This window comes from Grammomys surdaster, unplaced genomic scaffold (assembly GCF_004785775.1).
Source record: "Grammomys surdaster isolate TR1022 unplaced genomic scaffold, NIH_TR_1.0 181, whole genome shotgun sequence".
NCBI classification, from domain to species: Eukaryota; Metazoa; Chordata; class Mammalia; order Rodentia; family Muridae; genus Grammomys; species Grammomys surdaster.
In genome coordinates this window covers 5,042,208-5,057,047 of record NW_021604626.1, presented here as the reverse complement: position 1 = coordinate 5,057,047, position 14,840 = coordinate 5,042,208, and the positions used below count along the sequence as shown (strand labels likewise).

At 48.5% G+C, this 14,840-nt stretch overlaps 1 protein-coding gene across 2 annotated transcripts in view; it reads left to right on the top strand.

Annotated features, from left to right (window-relative positions):
• The first annotated feature begins 417 nt into the window (after positions 1-417).
• The window catches only part of Rab4a (RAB4A, member RAS oncogene family), a 25,264-nt gene continuing 10,841 nt past the window's right edge, over positions 418-14,840 (top strand). Inside the window, exons 1-2 of one of the 2 annotated variants that reach the window (XM_028767756.1) lie at positions 418-582; positions 14,273-14,353. In XM_028767756.1, coding sequence (XP_028623589.1) covers positions 552-582; positions 14,273-14,353 — 112 coding nt within the window. In that variant the 5' untranslated portion in view covers positions 418-551. The remainder of the gene's footprint in view (positions 583-14,272; positions 14,354-14,840) is intronic. The other variant, XM_028767757.1, reaches the window with a different exon arrangement.

Genomic DNA, 14,840 nt, shown 5'->3' with positions numbered 1-14,840 from the left:
AACACTGCATTGTCCACTAAAGTGGTGAGCAGGAGAGTTCTGGTCACCAAACACACTGCCTGGGCTTGAGCTTGGCTTCCTGCTAGTGAACCCTCTTTCTGTCACAAGCCCTCGATCTAGGGAGCGGCCTCCTGCCCACCCTAGCCTGGGTAGGTCACACTTAAGGAAGATTAAGTCTGTACTGCTAAGCCATCTGGGAGGACCTACCGGGCGCAGGCGCCCCCTCCCGAGCCCCGCCCTCCCTCCTTCCTGGTCCCCTCCTTCATCCTCCCTCGCCTTCGCCTCCTCCTCCGAGTAGGAGCCGCTAACCAGTTCTCTGGCCCTCCCTCCTCCCCTCCCCAGCCCCGCTCCTCCTTCCTCCTGCGACCCCGCCCCTCCCCATCCCCCCTCCGCCAGGCTCCTCCGGGCGGCGGTGCGCAGGCGCGGAGCCGAGTCCCGCTGGGCCGCAGCCGGTGGCCGGCTCGCCGTGGGCCCGTACCCGGCTCTCCACGCTCGGTTCCTCTCCCTCTGCGGAGACTGGAGGACGGACCCTGCGGGGCTGTGGCGGCAGAATGGCGCAGACTGCCATGTCCGAGACTTACGGTAAGACGCGCGGGTTTGCGTACGTGTGTAGAGGGGCAGGCCTTGGGGTCCCGGAGTGTTGGGGGCTGGGGTCAGGGTCTCCAGAGCCGGTGTCTAGACGATCGAGATATCCTGCAGTCCTCGCGGTGTCTGGGGCCAGGTGGAGATACTGAGAATCTTGGGGTTGTTCAGGGTTGGGATCCTGAGAATCTGGGTGTTGGGGCCAGGTGGAGATACTGAGAATCCTGAAGTGTCAGCGGCTGGGATCCTGAGATTCTTGGGATGTCAAGGTCGAGCTAGAACTTGAGAATGTCGGGGTGTTTCAGGCTGGGCTGGAATCTTGAGGATCTAGGGGTGTCAGGCCCTGGGCTGGAGTCTCCGGCCAGCAGGTGCCTCCAGCTGTGCAGAGCTGCTGTTGTCTTCTCTACCAAGTTCCCTCCTGCTTTGACCCTGGTTTCACCCGACATTTTCCTCCTCGGATTATTTAAATCGCTCAGGGTTGGAGGAGCCCATTTGTCGTCGATTCTCCCCCTCCTCACTGCAGCACCAACCGCAGGGATGAAGGCTCAGGGCCACGCCTGCATTCAGTGTCTCTGGGGGCTTGGCTGTGGGCCTCCCAAGGGTTGGAATTCCTTTCTTTGCATTGAGATTATAATGAGTTTTAAGTGGATGAATGCACCTCTTTTCTGGAGACCCCGGCCTCGTGTATCTTTCCCTCCCTCCCTCCCTCCAGCATATGGTTGCATTATATTTATAAATACAAATATATGGTCATCTTATGGCCAGGGCTCTTGGATATGGAGCCGTGGTTTTTTGTTTGTTTGTTTGTTTCATCTTTTTTCTCCTGCAGCACCCAGCCATTCTCAGTGCACGTGCTGGGTGCTGCCCATCCCCCAGTCGAAGTAAGAATAAACAACCACTACCATGCATGGTTGGCCCATGCCTGCCAGTCCCTAACTGAGACTTGAAACTTTGATTTGGTGTGTGCTGGGAGGGACTCCCAACGGAAAAGCACGGTGATCTGTTAGGTTATCCCAATAAGTGTCCCCTGCTTCCTTCCTGCCACAGGGTGGGGCCAGGGTCCAGCCAGGAAGACTCTACTCATTGTAAGAGTGCCATGGAAACTTCCCCAAGAGTTTGCCGTCCAGCGAGGAGTAGATTTTTGATTCCACTGTGACCTTAATGGATGAACAATTAAAAACCAGGCAGCAGTTCTGAAGGATCCAGCAGGGCTGTGTGAGAAATGACCTCGATGGGTCAGAGGGGGGCACGTGGACAGGCAGACCTGCGGTTTAGGTCTGGAAGTATGGTTTGGGCACCTTACCTTAAGAAGGATGAGAGCACAGTTGAAGAACTTTGGAGGTTTGGACTTTGAGAGGGTGGGACCCTGGAAAGGGTGTCATAAGGCACACAGCAGCCTGGTCCACTGTCTCCCGCCACCAGCATCGACTCTTCCTGTGGCAATGAGGCATAATGCCTGTCCCTGTAAGCTTAAGGCACTATTCAGGGAGTGACTGACTTTGTTGGGGCCACAGGTGGCCTATGTGTGCCTCTGTGTGGTGCGGTTCTGCGGAGAGCCACAGTAAGAAATGCCTATAGCAAAATACACTCTGTAGCTGATTGTCATCCTTTTCTTTGATTCGGGTAAGAAGTTCCTGGGAGGAGTAGAGTCCTCAAAGAAAGCCTCCTGGGGTCATGGCCAAGTGAGGCCAGAGCAGGACAGCATGGGAGGCAGTGTTGTTCTTTGGTTCTCTCAGGAAATGGTAAGTATAAGGCAGACATCACTGCACACACCCCTGCTTCCCCTCAGATACAGTTAATTAGGGTTTGCTCACCAGAGATTAAAGTCTGATGTGAAGCTGTGACAGTATTATTTCAGAGGCTGGAGGTAAAACTCAGTGGCAGAGAGGTTTCTCTGCCATGTGCAAGACACCAGGGCCACACACAAAATAAAATGTGTGTATCTTTATTTTATGTGCATTGGTGTTTTGTCTGCATGTATGCTTGTGTGAGGGTGATCTTGGAGTCACAGACAGTTGTGAGCTGCCATGTGGGTGCCTGAAATTGAACCCAGGTCCTTGGGAAGAGCAGTCAGTGCTCTTAACCGCTGAGCCATCTCTCCAGCCCTGTGTGTGTTTATCTTTTCCCTATTTCAAGGTATTTTTCCAAATATGCCTTTAGTTTTTTTTTGTTTGTTTGTTTTGAGACGGGTTCTTTCTCTATAGTTCTGGATGGCTTAGCATTCACCGTGTAGCCCAGGTTGGCCTCACACATATACAATACTCCTGCCTCTGCCACCTGAGTCCTAGGTTTACAGACATGCGTCCCCATTTCCAGGGTTTTTACTTTTTAACTAAGTCTGAATCTAATATTTGCTTTCAATGGAGGAAACATAAGTGTATATAATATACTAATATATAATATATAATGCATTATATATTAATAAGTGGAAGTTTATCTTTAGAAAGAGGCACAATCGGTCTCTAAGGCTGCCGCCAAAGAAAAGTCACCCAAAGCCAAGACAAAGGCTGTCACATTCCCTTATCATTGGCTGTGTTTACAAAGTATTGTTCCCCAAATTAAAACAACCAGGTCCTCTCCTTCCGGAGTTTACCTTTCGGCTGGCAGAGGAATGTTTGCCTAACCTTTAAGTTCCTTGTGTTGGGGCTGGTTTTCTTTCTTCTGTGAAAGAGAGGCTCTGCACAGCTTGGTGGAAGTTGAAAATTAGGAGGTAGTACTTCTGGCTCCTGTTAATGCTAACGGCTTTACACCGGCTGCTACACCTCACACTCGCTGAATGAGTCCAGCACATCCTTGACCCGACCCGAAGCCCCTAACTCCATGATCATTGCTGTAGGCCACGTAATACCAGAATGCAAATTGGAAGGTTAAACAGGCAGGCTTCTGATGGAAATGTGCAGTGATTGCCCTGGTCTACTTGGTTAGACTAAGACACCTAGGATATTAGTAAAGCAGACCTCGGTGTCCCTGTGGTGGGTTTCTAGAGATGGGGGGAGGAGGTCGGTACTAATCCCTTGATAGAGTTATGATCTGATGCTATTATTGACAACCTGTCTCTTCTTGTTCGCCCTTTGCTCTGCTTCCTGGTCTCTATTTCCATCTTCCCAGTCCCTGGGCTGACCCCTGTGAAACTAAGCGAAGCAAGTCCTCCTCCCTCTGGCCTTTTGGTCCCAGCAAACAACGTGACACTGAACCCTCAACCTGAGCCCCCCTGATCTGAAGGGAGGGAGGTTCTCCTAGTTATTGTTCGAGATTCAGCACCCTGTGTTCAGTGAGCACTTAGCTGGCCCACCCCAATGCTAACCCCAATGTCAGCAGCCTGAGACCCAAGAGCTTGAAAACTATCCTTAAGTAGTTCCGGACACCGGATGGCTGGTCACAGAAATCACTAAGCAGTGTATGTGGGGGGAAAACGCCAGGGAGCTTTTTTAAAACTTCAAGTGCTAGAAAAGACTGGCATCGAGGAAGAATTTGAGACAGACAGGTGTCTACGCACTATGATTTACACATACTGTGTGAACGGCTCCTGAAACAGAAGAAGTCCACTCATGTTGCTGGCCCCATGGCTGTTTCTTTCATCATATACACAGCATGGAGTATTTCACCTAGAAAAGAACACACAGCACTCTGGTGTCTGACTTGCAACACTGAGATCATCAGAGTGTTTTCTGCCAACTACTCATCCGTACTTGTGTGTGTGAAGTTTGAATTGCGTCCTCAAAGTCACACTTAAATCCTAACTCTGGACCTGTGTGCGTGTCCTTCCTTGGAATAAAATCTTTGCTGATATCTATTGAAGGTAGAGTCGTGCTGGGATAGTATGTCTCAAACTCAGGCACTGTACCCTACTGAGACCAGGGAGGCATGGGCATAAACACACCCAAGGACAGTGGGTTGTGGCAGTGAGCCTCAGGTTGGAGAGATCCAGTCCCCAGCCAGGGTACCCCAGCACAGCTGGCAACCATCAGGAAGAGGGATAGGCAGGAAGCATCCTTCCCTGGGCCTGCAGGAGCTCTACCCCTGCCACACCTCACTAGGCCTCTGGTACCCTCAGACAGCAAAGATCTGCCTCGGTAAGCCAGCTGACTTAGGGCACTTTGAGATGCAAACCTCTAGAAGGTAACTCACAGGACATAGACATCTTAAGATGATTCCTGAAGACATGTAGGCTTAATAAGGCAATTTGGATTGACAAAGATATCCCAAATTTAAAAAAAAATGTTTTTTTCAAAAGCCCTTCATTAATAAGGTAAAATTAATTTTCTGTTAGAAGAATCACCTAATTGCCTTAAGTCACAACTGACAACACATTTAAACAGTTCAAGCAGACAACAGAAAAAAAAGAACATTTATTCAATTCAGTAATTTTATTTTTATTTATTTTTTTTGTGTGTGTTTGGTTTTTGGCTTTTTCAAAACAGGGTTTCTCTTGTGTAGCCCCGGCTGTCCTTGAACTCATTCTGTAGACCAGGGTGGCCTTGAACACACATAGATCCCACCTGTCTGTACGTCCAGAGTGCTGGGATTAAAGGAGTGTTTCACCATGCTGGGTGATTCAGTACATTTTTTTTTGATGGTCAAAGTTGTATTTTTCTTTTTCACATTCACTGAAAACTGTTGAGCATTTCAAGGAGCAGGGCTGGGGCTGAGGTGGGAGGAACATCCAGAATCCCAGCATTTAGGAGAAACAGAAGAATCAGAAGCTGAAGGTCACGCTTTGCAGGGTGTGTGTGTGTGTGCACGTGCATGTATGCGTGTGTGCATACATGTGTGTGTGCATGTATGTATGCGTGTGTGAATATGCCACCTGTATGGGTGCCCACAAGTCCAAAAGAAGTCATCTGATCTCCTGGATCTGGAGTCACAGGCAGTGGTAAGCTGGGTGCTGGTTTGAACTCCGGTTCTCTGAAAGGGCAGGAAGTCTGCTTAACTATTGAGCCATCTCTCCAACCCTGAACATTTCTTCGAAATGAGAAAAAAAAAAAAGGCTTATTTTGTTTCTGGAATTTCTTCTCTGAAGTGTTCTAGGAGGTGTGGTCAAACTGAGCTGGTATGTTTTGATCATTGTCAGTAATTCTAGGAGAGCATTGCCCAGTTAAAGTGGTTTGTTGGAAGCCTCTGCGAGCCTGAGTCCTGGCCTACGCCTTAACCCCCCGTTGCTGTGATGGAATTTCTGAGATGAGACAATTTTGCTTGTTTTTTTTTTTTTTAAGATTTATTTTTCTGGATATATGTGAATATTCCATGTGTTCCTGATGCCTGCAGAGCTCAGAAGACTGCACCATATCCCCTGGAACTGGAGTTACAGGGGATCGTGAGATGGGGTGAAGCCAGCACCCACCCTAGCGTTGCTGTTCTTCCGTTTCACTGATGGACTGTTTTCTTTGCGTTTGATGGATATGTGACATTTGCTACTCACTTGGTGACTGCAACTGTGCAGTAAAGTATAAAATGACACAAGACACATATTACAGGGTAGAACTGAGTGTCATGGGCCATGCCAACAACCCCAACACTTCTGAAGTAGAGCTAGGGGGGTAACCTGGGCTACATGAAACCCTGTTTTTAGAAGAGATAAAAAGGAAAGGAACCACATTATACCACAGAACACAAGGAAAGGAAGCACTGTATACTTACAGTTTTTGTTTGTTTTGTTTTGAGTTTTGTTGTTGTTGTTGTTTTTGTTTTCTGAAGCTTGTCTAAGGAGCCGGGTGTATTGGCACAGCCTTTAATCCTAGAACTCTCAGGGCAGAAGCAAGCAGATCCAGCCTGATCTACATAGAGACTCCAGGCCAGCTAGGGCTTCAGAGGGAGACCTTGTTTCAACAGCAGGAGTTCCAAAGGTGGTCTATGTTGTGAAAGACTCAGTCAATACAAACTGGTGTGTGATGACAGAATTTGGCACGGACTGCTGCACCAAAACAAGTCCCGCCTCCACCGGCATGTCACAGCACTCAGTGGCTGAGTCTTGTGGCTGTTTCTGCTTCCTCTGTCTGGTTTTGTTTTTGTTTGTTTTTTTGTTGTTGTTTTGTTGTTTTAAGACAGGGTTTCATACTGGAGAAATGGCTCAGTGGTTAAGAATACTTGCTGTCTTCCAGAGAATCTAAGTTCAATTCCCAGAACCCATATCAGGTAGCTCAAAACTCCCTGTAAGTCCAACTCCAGGGGGACCCAACAGATCTGGCCTCTGCAGGCACCTGCATTCATGTGCATAAACCACGCCACCAATAAACACACACACACACAAACACACACACATATGCACGTGCACACAATTTAAAAAAGAAAAAGACAGGGTTTCATGTAGCCTAGGCAGGCCTCAAATTTGCTTTGTAGCCCAGGTTAGACCTGATCCTTCTGCCTCCACCTCCTGAAACAGATTACAAGAATGAGCCACCATTGCCGGGCTGTGGTGGCGCACGCCTTTAATCCCAGCACTTGGGAGGCAGAGGCAGGCGGATTTCTGAGTTCGAGGCCAGCCTTGTCTACAGAGTGAGTTCCAGCACAGCCAGGGCTACACAGAGAAACCCTGTCTCGAAAAACCAAAAAAAAAAAAAGAATGAGCCACCATACCTGGCTCCGTCTCCTCAGGTGCGGTATGCTTTGGCATTTCAGCCTTATGGAGTCAGAGATATTAGATGGAAAAAAAGGACACTATTCATAAAGTACTAATAAATTATGAATGGAAGGTCTATTTTAGAGAGATGTTTATCATTTTCTTTTCAAACATAAATTTTTAATCATGCAGAAAAGCAAGTGGAGGTTTAAAAGCAAAGCATTTTGTCATAGCCGGCTGTATATGTAGAGTGTGCGTTTAACAGCCCCTCTGGCTTCCGCGTGCCTGCCATAGTGGCTGCTGGATGCTCAGGAAGGGGACACAAGTCTGAGCACAGTCCACGGGTCCTTCTGTTCTTGCTTATGGCCAAAGCAAAACCTTCTTTCAATATTAGAAAGTAAACTCTCCGCCTCTGGGAACAGAGGGTCCAGATGACCTGTCTCAGTTCTCTGTGCAATCCAGGGACAGCCAGCCAAAACAGGCTTTGATGTGAATCCGTTTGAGAAACAATGATTTTGCTCTCAGAGAAGATGAAACAAAAAGCCAAAGTAAATAGACACTTGCCGTGGAGGCCTGGTTTTATTATTTTGTTTGTGACAGAAATCAGACAGTCCCATTGTGGTAGTGGAAACGGAACTCTTATAAAACCTGTTCTGTATAGATCGAGTTTCCTGGACCGACAAGATCACGTGGGTACTTCATGTAGCCTGAAAATACGCAAAACAAGTCTCCCTGCCGGGGACACAGATCTGGAGCCAAGGCCCTGCCAAGCCTCTGAGCAGAGCGTGGGAGGTCCTGGTTCTGCAGCTGCCAGCTTCAGGGGTGCTCCTGGAGAGAATGTGAGGGTCAGATGGGGGTGGGACAGCCGAAGAAGTAACGGGTGTCAAGCAAGGCCTCGGGTACTGACTCAGGTGCTATAGGACACTTTTGTGCACAGGACGCAACTCAGAACCCCTGTGAAGCACTCAGCGGAGAGCCCAGTGCATTCAGATGGCTGGCTACATTGTTACTGTTTGCAGAATGACTCTCTTTTGTTCCAGCTCATGACTAACAACTACCTGGTAGCCTCTCACTCACCTTAGTCTCCAAGGCCCTACATAGGCAGGGGTGACCTTCAACTCCTGATGCTCCTGCCTCCACCCTCTGATTTCGAGATTATAGGTGTGCACTACCGGCGCCCAGTTTATGGACACTAAGTATCAAACCCGGTGCTTACGTCAGGCAGGCTTGCTACAGTCATAACAACATTGCAAATGTCTGGTCCAGTTCTCAGGAACACAGTCCCTGCTCCTTAGTTACACATTTAGACTGTTTCTAGTTGTTACCAGGGCTCAGCTTCCAGGCTTGATGGAAACTCTTCTGACACTAATGATGGTCCCCAGCCCGCTGCTACACTGGGGACTTTCCCAACCCAAGAGGCAGGTTTGTGCCTTAGTCCGTGGTTAGTCTTAGCTACAGATGGGAGTGAAACCATATACTTCATGCCCAGTGTACTGATGCCCAGAATGCAGACCCACTATGAGGAGGGCCTAGGTCCCACATGCAGCTGGAGATGACCAAGAGGCTAGCCTTCATCACCCCTACTGATGGGACCAGATTCTGTTGACTTATCATGAGCCATATGGAACAAAATCTGTCTGTGGATCCAGGGCCAACTAGGCTAAAATGTGGGTGTGCACAGTGGTACCCCTAGGTCTCAGATCTAGGAGACCTCTAGCAGGGTCACTGTCCATCTGTACAGTGTAGAGGACCCGTGCTTCCTGTGCAAGCCTGTGGTGGTCAGATCACAGAACTCATCACAATAGGTCAGCCTTTCAAAGACAATGAGACCTCAAGTCCCTGATCTCAGTATGTCAAAGCTGACACCCCATGAGCCAGCTCCCCGTAAAGGATGAGCTGAGAGCCAGCTGACTGTTCTCTGTCTAGCATGCTTACCTGCCCTTCCAGTCTGTCAAACCACATCAGGAGGGCCCTTTGAATCAGATACCAATCAAGTTAGCTGCTCACACTGGGTGGGGTCACCCACACCAGTGACCCCAGTACTTGGGAGGCAAGGGCAGAACCCCAGACTGCATAGTAAGACCCAGTCTAGAAAGAAAAAGCTGTTTAGCTCTCTCCCTCTCTCTCTCCTCTCTGTCTCTCCTTTAAATGAAATATTCTGAAAATCATCTTGACAGATTAGTTGTCCTTGTTTCTTTATAGAGTTTGCCAGGCTTCATCCTTCTGTTAACGTAATCAACTTTAACAGTGTACTCCTTAATATACTTAAAATTTGTTCCTGATTAAGGGCGGCTGTCCTAATCGGACACCCTTATCGTTAGCTCACCGTGTCCTGCACTGGCGCTGACCTCTCATTCTGGGCTGCCTTTCCCTCAGGAGGGCACCAGACTGCGGTTTCTGAAACACACATGCCCTTCAAGCTGCGCCCTGCCAGCTCTTTAGGTCGTTGTCATCCACAGACATTTTGGCTAGCCGTCACCGGGGTCATCTGCCGGCCATCTTGCTTTGTCCTCAGTTCCTGACTGACCTAGTGCCTGATGCATCTGTACAGAGGACCGGCCAGTACCTCAGCCTCAGCTCTGCAGGGTCACTTCTGGTCACCTTCTCTGCTGCTGCTTCAGGTACTCAGGTCCCTGGCTTTACCCTGGGCGCTTTCTGCATCCATCCTGAGGTAAAAGTTCCTGGCTCTTCAACAAGCCATGGATTGCACCCTTCTCAGATCCCCCGCCCTTCACCCTCGGCTCCAGTGTCTGCGTTTACTATCTCTGCTTCTCTGTCGCTAGGACATGTGCTTTACAGCGTCCCAGCCCAGTCTTCTACCAGATCTGCTGCTCTAGGACGGCGAGCTTTGTAGGGGGACATGGTCAGGATTCTGCCCCACCTCAAGGGTACAGACAGACTTCACCAGGGGCCTTTCATGGTCAACCCGTGTGAGAGATGCTTCCCGTGGCCTCAACCTTGTTGGCTCACAGGATTTTCCAGCCGGATCTGCCATTCAGTATCTCAGAATAGATTCTCCCCGAATCCTCTGACATCCCTTCCATCAGTCTTCACATCACAAACTCTAAGCATGAAAGCAAGGAACCCCCAAATCTTCCATCCCACCTATCCAAAGCCAAGTGCCTCTTCGACCAGGAAGAGGGACCCCTGTGGGTGTGCAGTTCAAGGGCCTCCATCTCAGTATGGCCTGCGGAAATCTCAGCCTCAGAGTGGCAACATGAGAGAAAAACTAAGAAGGCATTATAGAACTTATGTTCAAAGCTCTCCCTTGTGTGTGTGTGGGGGGGGGGGGTAGCATGTGAGTGTGGGTGTCCTGGAAGGGGGCCACCATGTTTGTGTCTCCTTACCATTGGCAGACTACAGGTGGTGAAAACACACACACACACACACACACACATACATTGTGGCATACTCTCATCTTGGGGGTTTGACATCCAGTTTCAGATCAGTTTTATCTTATCAGCCAGTTCCATGATGAGCTCAGAAAAAATAGCAGGATCCCGTGATAGAGAGTGGGGCCATGATCAGAGTCTGAGAACAGGACTGGAGTTAAAGCAAAATGTGGCCAGAGCTGGCAATGCTGCACGGGCAGAGGCGAAATTGGCCAACCAAGCCTGAGGTCACGGGCACTGGCTGCCGAGGCAGTGTGCAACACTGTTTCGTCATTTCGACTCGTCTCCTACTGCATACTCTGTTCTGTGCCTTGGCTCACGGCCCTGCTGTGGGTCTGCTAGGGTCTGGGGTGGAGGCAGGGCATTGAGGGTCACATCCTCTGGCTGCTATGACTTTCTCTGCTCTGTTATGCCTCCATGGAAGGGGGGGCTGTGTCTACCCACTGCTGCTGATCACTTGGTGGCTTTCCCATGATCCCATCTGACATTTATCATATGGAAAGTTAAAAGCACATGGCGTAAGGTCCCATTTTAGCATTCCTATTTTGGGATGCAGGCTCTTCCCTGCCTTCGAGCTAATTCCTCCCTGAAGAAACCATTACCTGTGAGTGTAAGAACCATGGGGGTTTTCAAGAGGATCCTGGAAGGAAATGCCCTAAGGATGGAAATTCGTTCCACCACCATGATTTGGGAGAGAACAGAGCTAGCTCTCTCGCTCTCTCTCTCTCTCTCCCTCCCTCCCTCCCTCCCTCCCTCCCTCCCTCTCTCTCTCTCTCTCTCTCTCTCTCTCTCTCATACACACACACATACACTCAGACACACACTCCAGCTATGTAATAAATATTCATAAACTATATTCCAGACCCACCTCCACCCCGTCCCACCCCCCAGGCTGCACCTGCACTGTTCCAGCCAGGCATCGTTGCTCCTGGTTTCCTAAACGCTCTACCATTCTTGGATATTTGGTCAAAGTGATTTCAAACAAAATGCTCTCTGTTTATAATCTCTTGGGTCTCTGTGCTTCCGTGTTTTTGCATAGAGCTCACATATCTTTCCTGTCCTTTCTCGGTCATGTTGCACTAATATGTCACCCTCTGGACAGGAGTGGCAGTGGTACAGTCGGTAGTTTATGGAGGATAGTTCAGCAAATCTGAACCAAAGTCCATGCTCAGCTACATGAGTCCAAGGTCCAGAGCCCGGATTGTGTCCTGTGAGCAGTCTTTAGTGTCACAATGATTCTGTTCCCCCGGCCTGCATGTTGCCAGCTTCTGTTCCTTCTCCCACCGACCAACTCAAGGCAACAAGAAACCCAACATTTGATACTTTTTTTTTTTTTTAATGTTCTTTTTACATCTTTTTTGGTTTTTCAAGACAGGGTTTCTCTGTGTAGCCCTGGCTGTCCTGGAACTCACTCTGTAGATCAGGCTGGCCTCGAACTCAGAAATCCGCCTGTCTCTGCCTCCTAAGTCCTGGGACTGAAGGCGTGCGCCACCACCGCCCGGCTCTTTTTACGTCTTATATAACTTTATTTTCTAACAGAAGAGACTTTACTGAACCAGGTTGAGACATTCCAGGTTCCTTAGCCTGGAAATTGTAACCACCTCACTCTCAGTTTCTTGGGGGTGAAAAAGCTGTTTGGTGAGAATGGTTAGGATTGGGTTTCCTTGTTTTTCCTGTGGATGGGGATACACACGTTCTCCTCTTCCACCCCTTCCTCCAGGAGAACCCAAGTGTGATTCCTCCAAACCTGTGTAAAAGCTGAGTGTAGTAGCGTAGAGCACATCTGGATCCTGGTGTTCCTACGTGGAGCTGAGAGGTGGAGATAGCAGGGAGAATCACCAGTTCCCAAGCCGGCTAGTCTGGCACATGCTGCGTTAGATAAAAAACCCTGTCTCAAAAAAACAAACTGCAAGAACCAGCACCCTAGATGGTCCTTTTACCTCCAGAAGTGTGTCATGGCACAAGCATATCTGCGTTCATACACATCACATATTTCATAGGTATAATGTAAAGACTGAAATTTTGTATATAGATTTCAGTGGTGTTAAAGCACAGTTACATTTCTTTAATACAGTGGTGACTACCACATATCTCTAGAAGTCTTGTGTTTCCAAACTGAAGCTCATGCCATGAGATGAAGTTCTCATTTCTACCCCAGCCAGGCCCTGGCAACCCTCACTCAACTTTCCATCTACTGTAAGGGGCTCACACAAATAGAATCATCAGTATTAGTGACTGATGCCTCAGAGGCCAGATGAGGATGCTGGATCCCCTGGAACTGGAGTTACGGATGGCTGTAAACTGCCATGTGCATGCTGGCCAAGGAGGGAAGCGCCTTTAATCCCAGGTCTCATGTGGACAGACAGATCTCTGAGTTGAGCCAACCTACTCTACAGAGCAAGGTCCAGGCTAGCTAGAACTACATAATAAGATTCAGTATCAAAAACAGACAGCAAGCTAGCTAGCATGTCTTTAATCTCAGCGCTTGAGAGGCAGAGGCAAGCAGATTGTTGGGAGTTTGACGCCAGCCTGGTCTACACAGTTTGAGGTCCTGCCTTAGAGGAGTGGGGGGATGGATCGATAGAGGGGGGGAAGGAGAGCGGGAGCAGTTGAAGTGCTGGGGATGTTGGCATACTTGTAAAGGTATATGTAGAAGGCAGAGGCAGGAGAGTCAAGAGTTCAAGGCCAGCTTCTGCTACCCTGAAAGTTTTCAGCCCTGACTTTATGAAGCTACTTCATATGAATTTAACAAATTTCATCTTGGAAATCTCTTATTCCAGTCCTGTAAAAGGAATACCCCAGGGGCTGGAGATATCTCAGAATAGTGGTTCTCAACCTGTGGGTCTCTACCCCTTTGGGGGTCATTTGACACTTTCACGGGGTCACATATCAGATATTTATATTACTATTCATGACAATAGCAAAATTATAGGTATAAAGTAGCAATGAAAGTACTTCTATGGTTGGGATTCCCCACAACAGGAGGAGGTGTGTTATAGGGTTGCAGCATCAGGAAGGCTGAGAGCCACTGCCTCGGAGCTTAAGAGCACTGGCTGCTCTTGCAGAGGACGCAGGTTTGATTTCCAGCTTTACATAGCAGCTCACAACCATCTGTAACTCCAGTTCCAGAGGGATCGGACGCCCTCTTCTGACTTGTACAGGTACTGCACACACACAATGCATAGCCATTCAGGCAGACCACTACACATAAATGAATACTTATTTTAAAAAAAAGAAAAGGAATATCCCAAGCTAAGTGACCCTGTCTGCACTGAGTCAGGCAGTAGACACATGCAGCCTGAACTTGGCCTCAGCTGCTTTCCAGGAACTACAGCCAAGGGATGAGAAGTGACACACGGCCACGTGTCTGGGAACTCACATGGAAACGTGTAGAGAAGGAAGAAGCAGGCTTCTGTCTCTAGGCTGATTTTGCTTGCAGCTAAGAATGCATGTTTGTAGTGGCTAGCAGGGACCAGTTTTATTCATTGTCACAGTTAAAATTTTCAACCATCACATTTCTGAAGAAGTTGTCGAAGGAACAGTTTGAAGAGGCTCTGAGCTTATCAGAAACACGCGGACGTGAAATGTGTAGATAAGGCAGCCGTGCATTTCCACAGAAGACTCGGTTACCTCTTGTAGTGTATCAGCAACTAACACTTCACTAGAGTTATGACCACAGTCTAAGAAGAATGTGTTCACAGCGCCCTTTAAAGTTATTTCTTATTCTTTCTTTGCCTTTCAGATTTCTTGTTTAAATTCTTGGTCATCGGAAATGCGGGAACTGGCAAATCTTGCTTGCTTCATCAGTTCATTGAAAAGAAATGTAAGTAACACCAGACATCTTAGCAGCACATGTGAACACCCGCACACATATGCTTCTAGGAAAGCTGGGCACGCCAGCACACAGCATGGACATGCTTATGCGAAAGCTGACCTTTCAGAGGGGAAACCACAGTTTCAAAGGACTTCACTTTTATATTAAATTTATATGCGTTGATGTTTTGCCTGCATGTTTGCCTGTGTGAGGGTTTCAGATCCCCTGGAATTGGAGTTACAGAGAGTTGTGTGCTGCCATGTGGGTGCTGGGGATTGTTCCAGGGTCTTCTGGAAGAGCACCCAGTGTACTTGACCTCTGACCCATCTCTCTAGCCCTGGGACTTCTCTCTTATAATTTTATTACTTGAAAATTTCATACAAGCATATTTTGATCATCTCTTCCATTTCCTTATCTTTTCCCCTTTCTAGAACCCTCTTCCTAACGCACCCCATCCTCTAGAACTTCCCCAGAACCCTCTTCCTAACACACCCCA